General features: G+C 40.6%; 1 protein-coding gene across 2 annotated transcripts in view; it reads right to left on the bottom strand.

Moving 5' to 3' along the window:
• Window positions 1–13,358, bottom strand: part of RB1 (RB transcriptional corepressor 1) — a 174,870-nt gene extending 161,512 nt beyond the window's left edge. For both annotated transcript variants that reach the window (XM_065533233.2, XM_005585835.5), the window contains exons 1-2: window positions 13,060–13,358; window positions 9,686–9,812 (exon numbers count right to left, since the gene is read on the bottom strand). In XM_065533233.2, the coding sequence (XP_065389305.1) occupies window positions 9,686–9,812; window positions 13,060–13,196 (264 nt within the window). In that variant the 5' untranslated portion in view covers window positions 13,197–13,358. The remainder of the gene's footprint in view (window positions 1–9,685; window positions 9,813–13,059) is intronic.
• Between the last annotated feature and the right edge of the window lie 1,350 nt (window positions 13,359–14,708).

The following is a 14,708-nucleotide window of genomic DNA, read 5'->3' as shown; positions in this document are numbered from 1 at the left end:
TGCCAAAAGTGCTTTTGGTCAGCTGCCCAGCAGTGCCACAGCGGGCACCGAGGCAAGAGGTGCTGGGGGGACCTTTCACTTGGGCTGCGGGAGCCGGGGCTTCCTCACCCCCAGCCAGGAAGCTGAGAGGGACTCTGGAGCCCAGATCGACGACACCCTGCCCTGGAGCGACTTCACCCTCCGGAGCCTATGGGCTGCGCTCTGAAGGTAGAGATGCGGAGTAGAGGCGGGGCGTCGGGAGCGGAAAAACCAAGGGTTCCGAGGGCCCCGCCCGGGGCCTGCCCAGCCTACCTCTTGCGGGCTTCTCCCCGTGCGGTCCACCCAGCTCTTCCATTTTGGAAAGGGTGTCTCCCGGGGGTGCAGGCAGGCCGGCCTCTTCAGCCCCCACATGAGGCTGCCTCTGCAGGGCGCGTCCTTCTCGGCCTTCAGGGAGGCCCAGGCCGAGCCCAGCCTGGGAGGGGAGGAACTCGGGCTCAGAGGAAAGTATTTTAGACCTGAGGTATTGACGAAGGGTCACCGATAGGGACGACCAGGACCAGGACGCCTTGGACGGGGACGCCTTGGGCAGTGACTTCAGCGACACTCCGCGCACGGAGGGCAGTGGCAGCAGCTCAGCAATGAAGGTCTAAGCCCTCGAGTTGTGGGTTCGTGTCCCGGTTTCCGTGCATTTGTGGAAAGGGGCATATCTGTGCGTGTATCCGTGTGTATGTGTGACGGTTCTGTGGTTGCAGGGAGGGGAAACAGGAGTCCCTTATACATAGCCCTGTACAGACGTACACCAACATGAAACAATGCTTTTATTTAACAGATGTGTCCTGGTAAATATGATTTTTGTAGCTATCTGTAAATTATTTAAAGTGAGGTAAAAAATATTTTTAGAAAATACTGTTGTTCAGTTTTGTAGGGTGTTTCTAACTGCTGTTTTCTGTGTTCTGCATACAAGTCTTAGATTAGAAAACATTTGGTTCTTATCATCGCAGCCAAGTTCACAGACTCTGATGTTTTTTGGTTGTTTGCTGGTGACAATGTCCATCGGTGACAGCAGTGGTAGCCTGAGGAAGGCCAAGCTACCCTCCCCGGGAATCTCTCAGATGCCCGAAGGTATCTGTCGGGAAGCTCGCGGGACAGCATTTTTTATACAGAGGACATCCCTGCCCCCTTGCCGTCCCCTGGTCCTTGGAGGCCAGAGCACATTTGAAAACTGCAGTCACAGCCGTCCCCTGAAAAACGATTTGAAGCACAATGGCCAGCAAGCACGTGAGGGCTCCCTGTTGCATGTGAAATCCCCCGCGGATGTCAGTAGCAGCTGCTCTGCAGCTCAGCCCTGGGCCTGGGTGGATTCATGTCCAATCTTTTTCAATTACTAGATGATTCTAATGTCTAAATAAACCCCTTTTTGTATGGAAAATAAAAAAAAAAATAGATGTTGGTGAGGATGCAGTGAAAAGGGAATGCTTATACACTGTTGGTGGAAATGTAAATTAGCACAACCTCTATGGAAAATAGTATGGGGATTTCTCAAAGAACTAGAAGCAGCAACCATTCGATCCAGCAATCCCACTACTGGGTATCTACCCCAAATAAAAGAAGTCATAATATCAAAAAGAGACCTCCACTTGTTTACTGCAGCATCATAATTCACAACTGCAAAAGTATGGAATCAACCTAAGTTCCCATCAACTGATTAGTGGATAAAGAAAGTGTGGTATATATCTCAACAAACTAGGCATTGAAGGAACATACTTCAAAATAAGAAGAGCCATCTATGACAAATCCACAGCCAACATCATACTTAAGAGGCAAAAGTTGAAAGTGTTCCCCTTGAAAGGCAAAACAAAACAAGGATGCTCTCTCACCACTCCTATTCAACATAGTATTGGAAGTCCTAGCCACAACAATCAGACAAGAGAAGGAAATAAAGAGCATCCAAATAGGAAAAAAGGAAATCAAACTATTCCTGTTTGCAGATGATGATTCTATACCTAGAAAAATCCCATAGTCTCTGCTCAAAAGTTCCCTCAGCTGATAAGCAAAGTTTCAGGATATAAAATCAATGTACAAAAATCACTAGCATTCCTATGCACCAACACCACCCAAGCTGAGAGCCAAATCAAGAATGCAACCCATTCACAATAGCCACAATAAAGAATAAAATATCTAGGAATACAGCTAACTAGGGAGGTGAAAACTCTCTACAAGAAACACTGCTCAAATACATCAGAGATGACACGAACAAATAGAAAAACATTCCATACTCATGGATAAGAAGAATCGATATCATTAAAATAGCCACACTGCCTAAAGCAATTTACAGATTCAATGCTGTTCCTATCAGACTACCAATGACATTCTTCACAGAATTAGGAAAAAGAAAAAAAAATTTTTTTTTAATTCATATGGAACCAAAAAAAAGCCTGAATGTCCAAGGCAATCCTACACAAAAAGAACAAAGCTAGAGGCATCACATTACCCAATTTCATCCTTTTAAAAGATGTAGTACAAAGGATACGAACTAGCAAATACATAGGACAAACAAGTCCAGAAATCTAATGTACAACATGAGGACTATAATAAATAAAATGGTATTGTATTAGAGATTTTTGTTAAATACATAGATTTTAGCTCCTTTTTTTTTTTTTTTTTTTTTGCCAAGGCTGGAGTGCAGTGGCGCGACTTCAGCTCACTGCAACCTCCGCCTCCCGGGTTCAGGTGATTCTCCTGCCTCAGCCTCCACAGTAGCTGGGACTACAGGTGCCACCACCACACCCGGCTAATTTTTTGTATTTTTAGTAGAGACAGGATTTCACCATGTTGGTCAGGCTGGTCTCAAACTCCTGACCTCAAGTGATCCACCCACCTCGGCTTCCCAAAGTGCTGAGATTATAGGCATGAGCCTCCACGCCTGACTGATTTTAGCTGCTCTTATCCAAAAAAATTAGATGTTATTTCTATCCAGCTACAATGAATAAGCCAAAAAGGAAAGAAAACAATTCCATTTATAATAGTATCACCAAGAATAAATATTTAGAAATAATTTTCAACTATAAGATTTATACTCTGAAAACTAAAAACACTGTTGAAAGAAATTAAAGAAGACTTAAATGAAAAGACATTCCATATGCGCATATCTGAAAACTTTGTGTTGTTAAGACGGCAATATTCCCCAAATTGATCTACAGATCCAACATAATCCCTATCAAAATCCCAGCTGCCTTTTTTTAACAGAAATTGACAACTTGATCCTAAAAATTAACATGGAAATTCAAGCACCAAGAGTAACCAAAGTAATCTTGAAAAAGAAAATCAAAGTTGGAGAACTCACACTTCCATATTTCAAAACATACTACAAAGCTATAATAATCAAAATAGCCTGGTACTATCATAAGAATAAACATACAGAGCAATGGAATAGAACTGAGACTCCAGAAATAAACCCTGGCTTTTATAGTCAACTGATTTTCAATAAGGGCACCAAAACAATTCAGTGAAGAAGGAATAGTCTTTTCCATAAGTGGTGCAGGGACAACTGGATATCCACATTCAATAGACTGGAGTTAGACCTCTTCCTCACATCATACACAAAAATTAACTCAAAAAAAAAACAACAAAAAAAAAACCCAAGACTTACAAGTAAGACCTAAAAATCATATGACTCTTAGAAGAAAGCATAGAATAAGTCATCATGACCTTGGGTTAGTCACGGCCTTCTTAGATACAGCATGAAAAGCCCAAGCAACCAAACAACAACAACAACAACAAAAAAAAAAAACAAATAGAAAACTAGACTTCATCAAAATTAAAATCCTACGCTCCAAATGACATCATCAAGAAAGTGAAAAGGCAACTCACAGAATGGGGGGAAGTCTGAAAATAATATATCTTATAAGAGACATGCATAAAGAAGAAGCTTTAACTGCGTCTTAAAAACAGAATTTAGGCTAAAGGAAAAAAGAAGGGTATTCCAAAAAAAGGGGGAGACAGCATGAATATAAATACTAAGGGAGGAGAACACAGGCATTGGGGGCCATCAATGGAAATAAAAAATAAGACTGGAAGGAAGGTTAAAGCACAGACTATGGAGAACTACAAACACTGAGACAGTTTGGACTTTACTTCTTCATAATGGTGGTGGGAGCATGGGCGGGTGTTACAATGGAGGCTATTGAGAGTGGGTTGTAACAATGAAAAATAAATTTTAAAGCAAAAGGGGCAAACTGTAAACCAGTCTTTTCTAAAACTCAGGCACAGGATGGATGAGATGGAGAAAACAAGAGACTAGTCAGAAAGAGGCACTAAAACATGCATTTAAAAATGCCCAAGTCAATGACATAAGCTTCCACCTTCTGAAATTAAAAAAATAAAAAGGAAACTAAAACCAAAGCAAACAGTAAAAAACAAGCACTGCTGGTAAGAGAAAGGAAGGGACAGATGTGAGAGGCAATGCAAAAAGATAACTTGAGACTGAATGGATAGGTTTAAAATAGGAGTCTGGCATAGTTTTAATTAGTCCTATGGATAGACAATATCAGGGCAAACCTGTAAAGGAAGCAAATGGTAATGTAAAATTCCACTTCTTCCTAGAATGCAGAAAGCTGCAGAGTATTGCTCCCACCCTCACAACAAGAACAAGCCAGATAAGGAATAAAAACATAACCTTTCTTGATATCAACATATCCTTTGCTTATATTTCAGATTAGTTTCCCCTAAAAAAAGGAACCTCCAGTGAGAGAAAAGATATAAATAATGGCTCATCTGTGGCACAGCATGAAAGGAAGAGACACAGGGAACGCTAACAAAAGTAAAAAGTATTCAGCTAAAAATTTTTAATGAATGCTGATTACAAAACAACAAAAATCCATGTAAATATAAAAAATAAACAGGTTAAAATCAAAATGAAGGTAAAAGATATATAATGTAAACAGTGATCACAAGAAAAGTGGAATGGATATGTGGACACTGCAGAACAAAAGATACAAATTTGGATAAAAAAGCACACTGCATAATGATAAAGGTACCAATTTACCTAGAAGGCATAAAAATTCTAAACTTGTATGCACCCAAGAATAAAGCTTTAAAATACACTAATAAAGGCCAGGTGTGGTGGCTCATGCCTGTAATGCCAGCACTTTGGGAGGCCGAGGAGGGCAGATCACGAGGTCAGGAGTTCAAGACCAGCCTGACCAACACAGTGAAACCCCGTCTCTACTAAAAATACAAAAATTAGCCGGGTATGGTGGCACATGCCTATAATCCCAGGTACTCAGGAGGCTGAGGCAGGAGAATCGCTTGAACCCGGAAGGCAGAGGTTGCAGTGAGCCAAGATCGTGCCACACACTCCAGCCGGGGTGACAGAGCAAGACTCTCTCAAAATAAAATAAAATAAAAAATACATTAATAAAAAACAGAATTTAAAAAGGCCATTCTAATTATAGTTGGAAGCTTCATATTTCTCCCTCAATAATTAGTAAAATACACAGAATGAAAATCAGTAAGGATATGGATGACCTACTTTACCTTTTCTATGTATAGATACACAAATACTTACCATTGTGTTACAATTGCCTACAATGTTCAGTACAGTAACATGCTGTACACGTTTGCAGACTAGGAGCAACAGGCTATATACCACACAACGTAGGTGTGTCATAGGCCATACCATCCAGGTTTGTGTAAGTACATGCTATGATGTTCACACAACAATGAAATCACCTAATGACACATTTCTCAGATGTGTCCCCATTGTTAAACAACACATGACTGTATTTATTTAAAATATAACCACCATATCACAAAAATAAGTGGCTCTATCAAGGGCAATATATCCCAAAGCTCTTTGAGATATGTGTATACCCATATATTTCATATACATATATACGTATGTATAACAAAAAGCCTATGAGGTTCATATTCAGGCATTATTTCTGCCTTACAGGTTAGCAAACTGAGACTCACAGAATTAACCAATTTGCCTAAAATCATATAGCTACAATATAATTACAACCAAAGTTTTCTGCCTTGAGGTCCAAGGCATTTTCCATTCTACCACACTGCCAATGAAGATGCAGAAAGTACACCAAAATTCTAACAGCTGATTCACCTTAAGTCACAATATGAACAGCACCTTAGCCAATTTCTTAATGGAAAGTCCTATTCATATGCTATAAGCAGCATGAACACAATCTAACCTTATGAACAAAGTTAATCTTTATTATTACACTTCACTAAATATTTATTTTAAAAAAAAACATTTTTCTAGACAAAATACCACAAACTTTAAAGGGATTAATACATGCTTTCATGTATGCATAAACAACTTTTCTCACTCTAAAGTACTTAAAAATAAGAGTTTTAACAAACATACTGCATCAAAATCACACCAATGCATTTAAAATTATAACCATTTTATACTGATATCCTAAATTCTCCAAAAAAATTACATTAATGATAAAATTTTCTGGGGTATTTCTTAAGTAAAATTATTCTGTTTCCAAGACCTAATATACACACTCATTGACTCTAATAAGAGCTTTATATGCATTAATTTATTTAATCTGCACAATAACTCCAAGATCCAGAAATTATTGTCAGTCCCTTTTACAGATAAGAAAACTAAGGCTTGAGAATTGTAGATAACATGTTCAGGATAATGGAGTTAGGACATGGTATATCTGTTTGACTCCTAATCCTTGCTCTTAACCCATCCTCTATCCCAATAAACATCACCTACTTTCTATTGTTAAAAAGGGGCTTCCTTTTTTGACAATATTCCTCCTCTTGTTTCAAAGAAGACAGACAACTGCCACTAGAATAGCTGCACTGGAAACATATTCATTCTGTCATTACATGTGCCTCTTAGAACACACTCTATCACATTCTCCCTTAGATATTATTATATAAATGAACATTAAATTCTCAGGCCAACCCTCAAAAACTTAACTGTCACTTAAAATCATATTTCAAGGAAAAGTCTGTTGATTTATAACACAACAACAGGACATCATCTTCTGTTATACCCTTCAAAAGCATACCTCAAATCCCAAAAGTAACAAGAAATTCCTTTCTTACCTTCCTCCAGTACCTAGCCATAAATAATTTCACACATCCTAGTCCCCATCATGAGCTCCATTAGGAAATAAGATTTAAATTGGGCCAGTTCCCAGGGAAGGTAGAGACAAAGCCAGGATGAAAAAAGGGTAATAAAGCAGTAATATTTGCTTAAATATGTATTCAATTCTGAAGCTCAAAAGAGCCTCTACTGTTAAAACTATTATTTTTATAGTTTAGTACAAAAAAAATAAGTTATGTGAACTAGGCTGGAAACCTAACTACTATATCAAACTTACAAACAGATTTGGAACACAATGCACTTATAAATTGAAAACTACAGTATGTATACTCACTAATACTCTCTATAATCAGCTATCCCAAAATTTCAGAACACCAAAAATCTAGTATTTTAGGAAGAGAAAAGTGAAGGAGCTCTGATTCCATTTAATTGTATATGCACAAAAACAGCTTTGTACATGAAGTACCCAAGTCAGTTAAAATATACACTAGATGCCTGGGGATTATAATACCCAAGTCATACATTCAAGATACTTCAGTATTCCTTTCTTTTTAGATAAGAAATGTGAGACTATGTTCAATTCTTTGGAAATTATGACACTTGTTTTCTCCTTTTTACTGCCAGAGATTTTATTTAATGGTTTTAAACACTTTTCTTATGGGACATACATAAACACATTCTGTTGTGTTAATCAGATCAGTAAAAACATATATACTTTTATACTACTATTTTGAGAAAGTAAATTCATTAAAAGTATCTGTCCGAAGTGTAATCTACCAATAATCATCAAGAGTCATAAAAATGTTCATAGCTTTTGATTTAGTAATTCATCTTATACGAATTTATTCTAATAAAATAATCAGAGATTCATTCATTAATTTATTTAACAAATTATCAAGGACTCACTTTGTGCCAGGCATTAGTCTTACAAATACAAATGTTTATTACATTATTTTATAGCATCAAAACGTTGGAAAAAACCCAAATATCCAGTAAGAGTTAACAAATTAAAATATATCCAACAGCTAAAATATTATACTATCACTAGAAACTATATTACAAAAAAATTTAATAACATAAGAAAATGCTCATATGAGAAAAAAACAGGAAAATACAAAACTATGTGTAACTACATGTAACTATACATAACTACATGTATAATCTCAAATTTATATTTGAGATCTTATTTCCTAGGGACCTTGGTCAAGTTACTCAACCTCACTCTACTCGGTGTCTTCATCTGTAAAAATAAAGATTTTATATTTCATATCTCAATGGTTTTTAAACGAGTTATTTGTAGATTTGTAAAGTTGATTGTTTTGTGTGTGTGTGTTTTTTTTTTTGAGATGGAGTCTTCTCTGTTGCCCAGTCTGGAGTGCAGTGGCATGATCACAGCTCACTGCAAGCTCTGCCTCCTGGGTTCAAGCGATTCTCCTGCCTCACCCTCCCAAGTAGCTGGGATTACAGGCATCTGCCACTATGCCTGGCTAATTTTTTTATTTTTAGTAGAGATGGGGTTTCACCATGTTGGCCAGGCTGGTCTTCAACTCCTGACCTCAAGAGTTCAACTCCTGACCTCACCCACCTCAGCCTCGCAAAGTGCTGGGATTACAGGTTTGAGCCACCACGCCCAGCCTTATTTTTGTTTGTTTGTTTATTTACTTATTTATTTATTTTGCAACAGGGTCTTCTTCTGTTGCCCAGGCTGGAGTGCAGTGGTGCGATCTTGGCTTACTGTAACCTCCGCGTCCCAGGTTCAAATGATCCTCCCACCTCAGCCTCCCAAGTAGCTGGGACTACAGGCACACGCCACCATGCCCGGCTATGTAAAGTTCTTATACTATTGCCCCAGTACATATAAAACTCTAGTAATTATTTGCTTTTATTAAACATATACATTTATACATATGCAAAGAAAAACATGAAAGGAATATATCAAAATATTTTCAAGATCCTGAATTCTAACAAAACTAATTCTGAGTCAATCAGGAAATCTGAACACTGATTGCATATTAGAAGGTATAAAAATTATTTTATAAGGTATGGCAGTGTTTTTTTAAAAGTCCTTGTATTATAGTGAATAAAATATAACTAAGACCTGCTTTAAAATAGTTTGGTGGGAGGCATATATGGAGGGATTTTTTTCAAACTTTTTTTTTTTTTTTTTTGAGACGGAGTCTCGCTCTGTTGCCAGGCTGGAGTACAGTGGCACAATCTCCGCTCACTGTAACCTCCACCTCCTGGGTTCAAGCAATTCTCCTGCCTCAGCCTCCCAAATAGCTGGGACGACAGGCGCACACCACCACACCCTGCTAATATTTTTTTTGTATTTTAGTAGAGACAGGGTTTCACCATGTTGCCCAGGCTGGTCTCAAACTCCTGAGCTCAGGCAATCTGCCTGCCTCGGCCTCCCACAGTGCTAGGATTACAGGCGTGAGCCACCGTGCCCAGCCTCAAACATGTTTAATGTTAGCAGAGGTAAATTTCCTCTGGGTAGTGAAATTATTATTAGCTTTTATTGTCTTTATATTCTTCTATCTTTCAATTTTTATATAGTGATGTGAAGTTGTTTTTAAAATGAGAAAAAAAAATTTCAAAACATTTTAAGAAAATCCTTACCAATACTCCATCCACAGATGAAACTTTCTCCCAAGTTAACCAAGCTCTCTCTCTGACATGATCTGGTATCTTTAATTTCTGACATAACGCAGTAAAATCAGGTTCTTCGGTTTCTTCAAACTCAAGCCTACCAAATGAAAATAATCATATAATTGGCATATACTTATAAGTCAAATTGATTCAGTACACACTTGTTTCAATAGTTTGCACATAACACTACTGTGAAAGAGAACATTATTAAATACTTTAAGATCTTATTTTATCATAGAAAAAATTACACTTCAAATTTAAACATGATTATCTTTTTCATGGTCATTCCAAAACAAGGATACCACACAGTGAAAAATATTTGCTTGCATGGTAAGTCAAATATACTTCAGAGCAGCAAAACACTTCTGTGAAGGAAAATAAATGTAACAGCTAAAGCTGTTTGGGAAAATAGGACAAAGATAACAAGAAGATAAAAACCCATAGATAATATTATACAATTCAACACCAGTAACTTTGTTAAGCTGTAGTCTACTCTTATCAATGTTTCACATAACCTCCCTACTAGCACATCTTACATGATGTGACTGCTTATTTTTGTCCTTTCTCCTTAACAAAGACAAGCATTCAATAAATTCTTGTTGGCTAATTCCTTTTCATTCATCTAATTTCTATGTGACATCTAATAATAAGAATAGTACGAAGAATAATTCATAATTCTTGAGTATTTACTATGATCCTGTAGGAAGTACCTTAAACATATGGTTTCACTGAATCCTGACATCAGCCCTTTTAGATAAGTATTCTCATCTGTAAAAGTAGACATTTACAGATGTGTGTCAAATCAGAGAAGTTAAAGAACTTACCTGAGGTCTCAGCCGGTAAGAGGTAAACCACCATGTGAGCCTAACAATCTAACTCTATAATCCATGCCCTTGACCACTATTCTAGATTGCCAATTCCTCCTTCAAAACATAATTCGTTGTTTTTTTTTTTTCTTGTTTTGAAATAGGGTTTCACTCTGTCATCCAGGCTGGGGTGCAGTGGTGAAATCATGGCTGACTGCAGCCTCAAACTCCTGGGCTCAAGGGATCCTCCCACCTCAGCCTCCTAAGTAGATGTGCTTACAGGCGTGCCACAGCGACTGGATAATTTTTTTTTTAATTTTTTTGTAGAGATAGTGTCTTGTTTTGCTGCCCAGGCTCCTCTCAAACTCCTGGCCTCAAGCGATCTTCCCACCTTAGCCTCCCAAAGTGCTGGCATTACAGGCGTGAGCCAACATGCCTGGTCAACTTTTTTGTTTGTTTTTTTAAAGACTGGGGTCTTGCTTTGTTGCCCAGGCTGGCCTCCAACTCCCAAGCTCAAGCAATCCTCCTGCCTCAGCCTCCTGAGTAGCATGGACTACAGGTACATGCCATCATGCCCAGCTCGAAACATGATTAACCTTTGATTATTTCAACAATGAATGTGGTATGCTGTTCCTAGTGACACTTTCCCTTCCAGCTACATTACTTAGGCCAGAGATAAGGCAACAGAAATAAGATCTCAACTCTCAAATTAGGAATGGAATCTGTCACTGGAAGTGCAGTTGGACTGAGCCCTGATTCCATCTCCAGGCAAGATGCTCAGCATCAGACTGCACGGCAGTGGTTCTACCCTTGCTGGTTAATTTATAGAGTTCAATTGTCTATGTTAATGAAACCCTTTGTGGGTAAGGATAATCAAGAACAGACTGTATCTTGTATGGATCTGACTTATAAGAGAATTTTTTTATAGTTCCATTACTTAAAATATATAAAATAATGAGTTAAAAAATGAAAGAAACAGTCCTCTTTTTTCCAAGCAGTGGTCAGAACGTCAATATTCCTGGTTACCCTACATTAGAGTATGCTTCTAAAGCTGTGTGCATAACATGGAATTCTTTAGAGTAGCCATTACTGCATTTTCCAAAGGGAAATTTGCAAGAATTGGATACATCAGAATTTAATCAGAAACTAAAGTCATGTCTTTTCCCAGAACATGCCCCAGACGTGGTTTTTAATTTTTTTGTTGTTGTTGTTGTTTTGGTTTTTTAACAAATATGGTTTTTAACTGACCTATAAGACAGTCCATTTAAATATATAAATTTTTAATAGCCTTCCACGGGCCATTTCCTAAATCCCACTTCAATCTTTTCTGCCGTTAATTCTGTTAGTGTCTGCCGAGTGGAAAGAAATGGGTGAGGGTGAAAGGATTTGGTGACGGGCAAGAATAGGGGAGAAAATAGTGAAAAACAGAAACAAGTCCCATTCCCCCTGCAATGAACTTGTAATCTCAAAGTAGAACCAGTGCTGACAATAATAATGACAATTACACTCTTTCAGTCATAGCTATTTAACCATAAAGTAGTACAATCAAGAAAAGTAAGATGATGCAATACAATAAATACTTCCCTTCAAGTTCTAGTGCATTCGCATGGACTTGCTTAAATTTAGATTCCATTTAATAAGGGAAAACGAAAATTTCCATTTGAGCACAGAACCACTAATTTTGTGCCAAAAACAAAGGCAAAAAGACGGGACACCAGGATCGTTGCTGGTTCAAAGTCAAAAGGCAAAATGGAAGTAATAATGAGACAAGCTGAAGCCGACTAACACGCAAGAAGAGTTCATCCAACAGAAAAAAAAAAAAGTTTAGAAACTTTCAAGAACTTCTGGTAAACGTCTCACGAAAGTTCTGCCCATGTATCAGTTCCTCTAAAGAGTTACATTCCATCAATCACTACAGATGGCTTTGAGTCCCCAAGGCCTCGATGCATTATTGTTCTAAGGAGAAGCCGCAAGGCTCCTGAGCCGAGTATCCTGCAGGCAATGGACACTCAGGACCCTGTGCTTCTTGTCCAAGGCTTTCTGGTTGGCCTCTCCCACGAATGGAGTTCAGATGCAGTGCACGCCCAGAAGAAAATACTTCCCAACTGTTGCATCGCGTGAGACCAAAACTGAAAGTCAGACGACCACCGGAGTACTCCAGTTCTCAACCGGTGAAGAACTCTCCCACAGACACCATTTTTGTATTTTTATTTTTCATCTTTTTGCGTCTGATGGACGCTCGCAACGACCCTCTGCCTCTGAGCCTCACAAGAGGGAACTGCACCTGTCACTTCGTTCAGGACCCTAGACCCACCCGCCCGACACGTGTCAAGTTAAAGCCAAGACCCCTCGCCCGCAACCCCAAAATCCTGTCACCATTCTGCAGACGCTCCGCGGTGGCGGGGGGCAGGGAGGGCGTCTCCTCACGCCGGGACCCGGCCCCCGGCGAGGACGCGTCCCGCCGAGCAGCCTTGGCGCCAGCCCTACGCACACGGGGCGCCCTTCCCGCGTGAGGCGGCGGCGGCTCTGCTCGCTCACCTGACCAGAGGCAGGTCCTCCGGACCGCTGTCCTGCTCTGGGTCCTCCTCAGGAGGGGGTGGCGGCGGCGGTGCCGGGGGTTCCGCGGCAGCGGCGGCGGCGGCGGCGGCCGTTTTTCGGGGGGTTTTGGGCGGCATGACGCCTTACCGAGGCGGGAGCCAGCGAGCTGTGGAGGAGAGCCGGGGAGGGCGCAGCGCGCGCACGTCGGGGCACGCCCCGTCCTCTCCTGACTCCCGTTACAAAAATAATTTCAACGTCCCCTGAGAAAAACCGGACGCGCAGTCCCCCGCCCGGCAACTGAGCGCCGCGTCCAACCGCGGGAAAACGTCACTTCCGCCCGCGGCGTCACGTCCGCGAGGCTCCCGGGCCCGCCGGCGTTTGTGGGGAACTGGGGCGCTGGTCGGTGCGCGGGCTGGGACGCTAGATGGGAAGGGATAAACTGGGAAACCTGGCGTGGGTCCAGGAGCCTTCCCAGAAGCATCCGGCGCAGCCCGGACGTGTTTCTACCCGGAACCACCCCCTCCAAGCCGAGCTGCCCTTAACTGGGCTATACAAAGAGTCTGGCGGGTGACTGTGGGCCGTATCCCTATCCCGGGGTCTGATAGGGAAGACGCTCGGGCCCCGCAGGTAGTATCTGGCTAGTGCACCCTCGGCGGGTGCGCCGCTCTCCTTCTCTGGGCGGCGCCCGCCCTCTCATCCCGCTTAATCCGTTTTGCAAACTCGGCCAAAACAAAAAGAAACTTGGAGCGCTAGTAGATGCTGAACTTTACCAGTCACTAGAAGATACAAAATGTTAGACAGTTGCTGGCCTTTTGGGGGATCACTGGTTAGGGAAAGGAAGGGAGGGAGCTGTGGGGAATGAACGGATAGTAGTGTAATAAAAGATGATAGTGGTGTAAAAACGGCAAGCACCGTGGAAAAGTCTAAGGAAGATTTTCAGGGGAGCAGTAGCTGTTGAATAGAAGTTTGTCAGGCAGGCCTGACATTTACTGTGTACCAGGAACTGTGCTGGCCACCTTACATAATTATCTTCTTTAATCCCCAGGAAGAGCCTTTTTTTTTTTTTTTTTTTTTAACTTTAAGTTCCAGGATACAGATGCAGAACGTGTAGGTTTGTTACATAGACATACGTATGCCATGGAGGTTTGCTGCACCTATCGACCCGTCATCTAGGTGTTAAGCCCCGCATGCATGTAGCTAAGAAACAGCCCTTTCAAATGGGTAGTATTAGCTAGTCTAGCTTGCAGATGAGGAAACAGGCTCAGAGGAGGTAATTAATTTGTCCAATACCAGGGCAGATGGGTAGCAGAGGATTTGAACTCAACTCTGTTTGATTCCACTTGTCCATTGCATTATGTTGATGAAGAAAACAGTGACAGAGAAGGAGCATGTGCAAAGGCACAAAGACATCAGAAAAGAGCTTGCTGGGACTACCACCATCAAACATTGGCTTAAAGCTGTATCACTTCTATGTCTTGGTATTTATATCAATAGATTATCTAGTTTGAGTACGTGTTTTCTTCTCTTTGGCAGACACTGTTATTGCTCACTCTGAACTCACCAACTGAGAAGGAATGAGATTGTTTGTGCTGTGAATAAAATACAGTTGTGCTCTGATGTAAATCCACTCATCCTGGAGTAGCTGAGCA

This window comes from Macaca fascicularis, chromosome 17 (genome assembly GCF_037993035.2).
Source record: "Macaca fascicularis isolate 582-1 chromosome 17, T2T-MFA8v1.1".
In the NCBI taxonomy this organism is placed as follows: Eukaryota; Metazoa; Chordata; class Mammalia; order Primates; family Cercopithecidae; genus Macaca; species Macaca fascicularis.
This window is presented reverse-complemented; position numbering and strand designations above follow the sequence as displayed.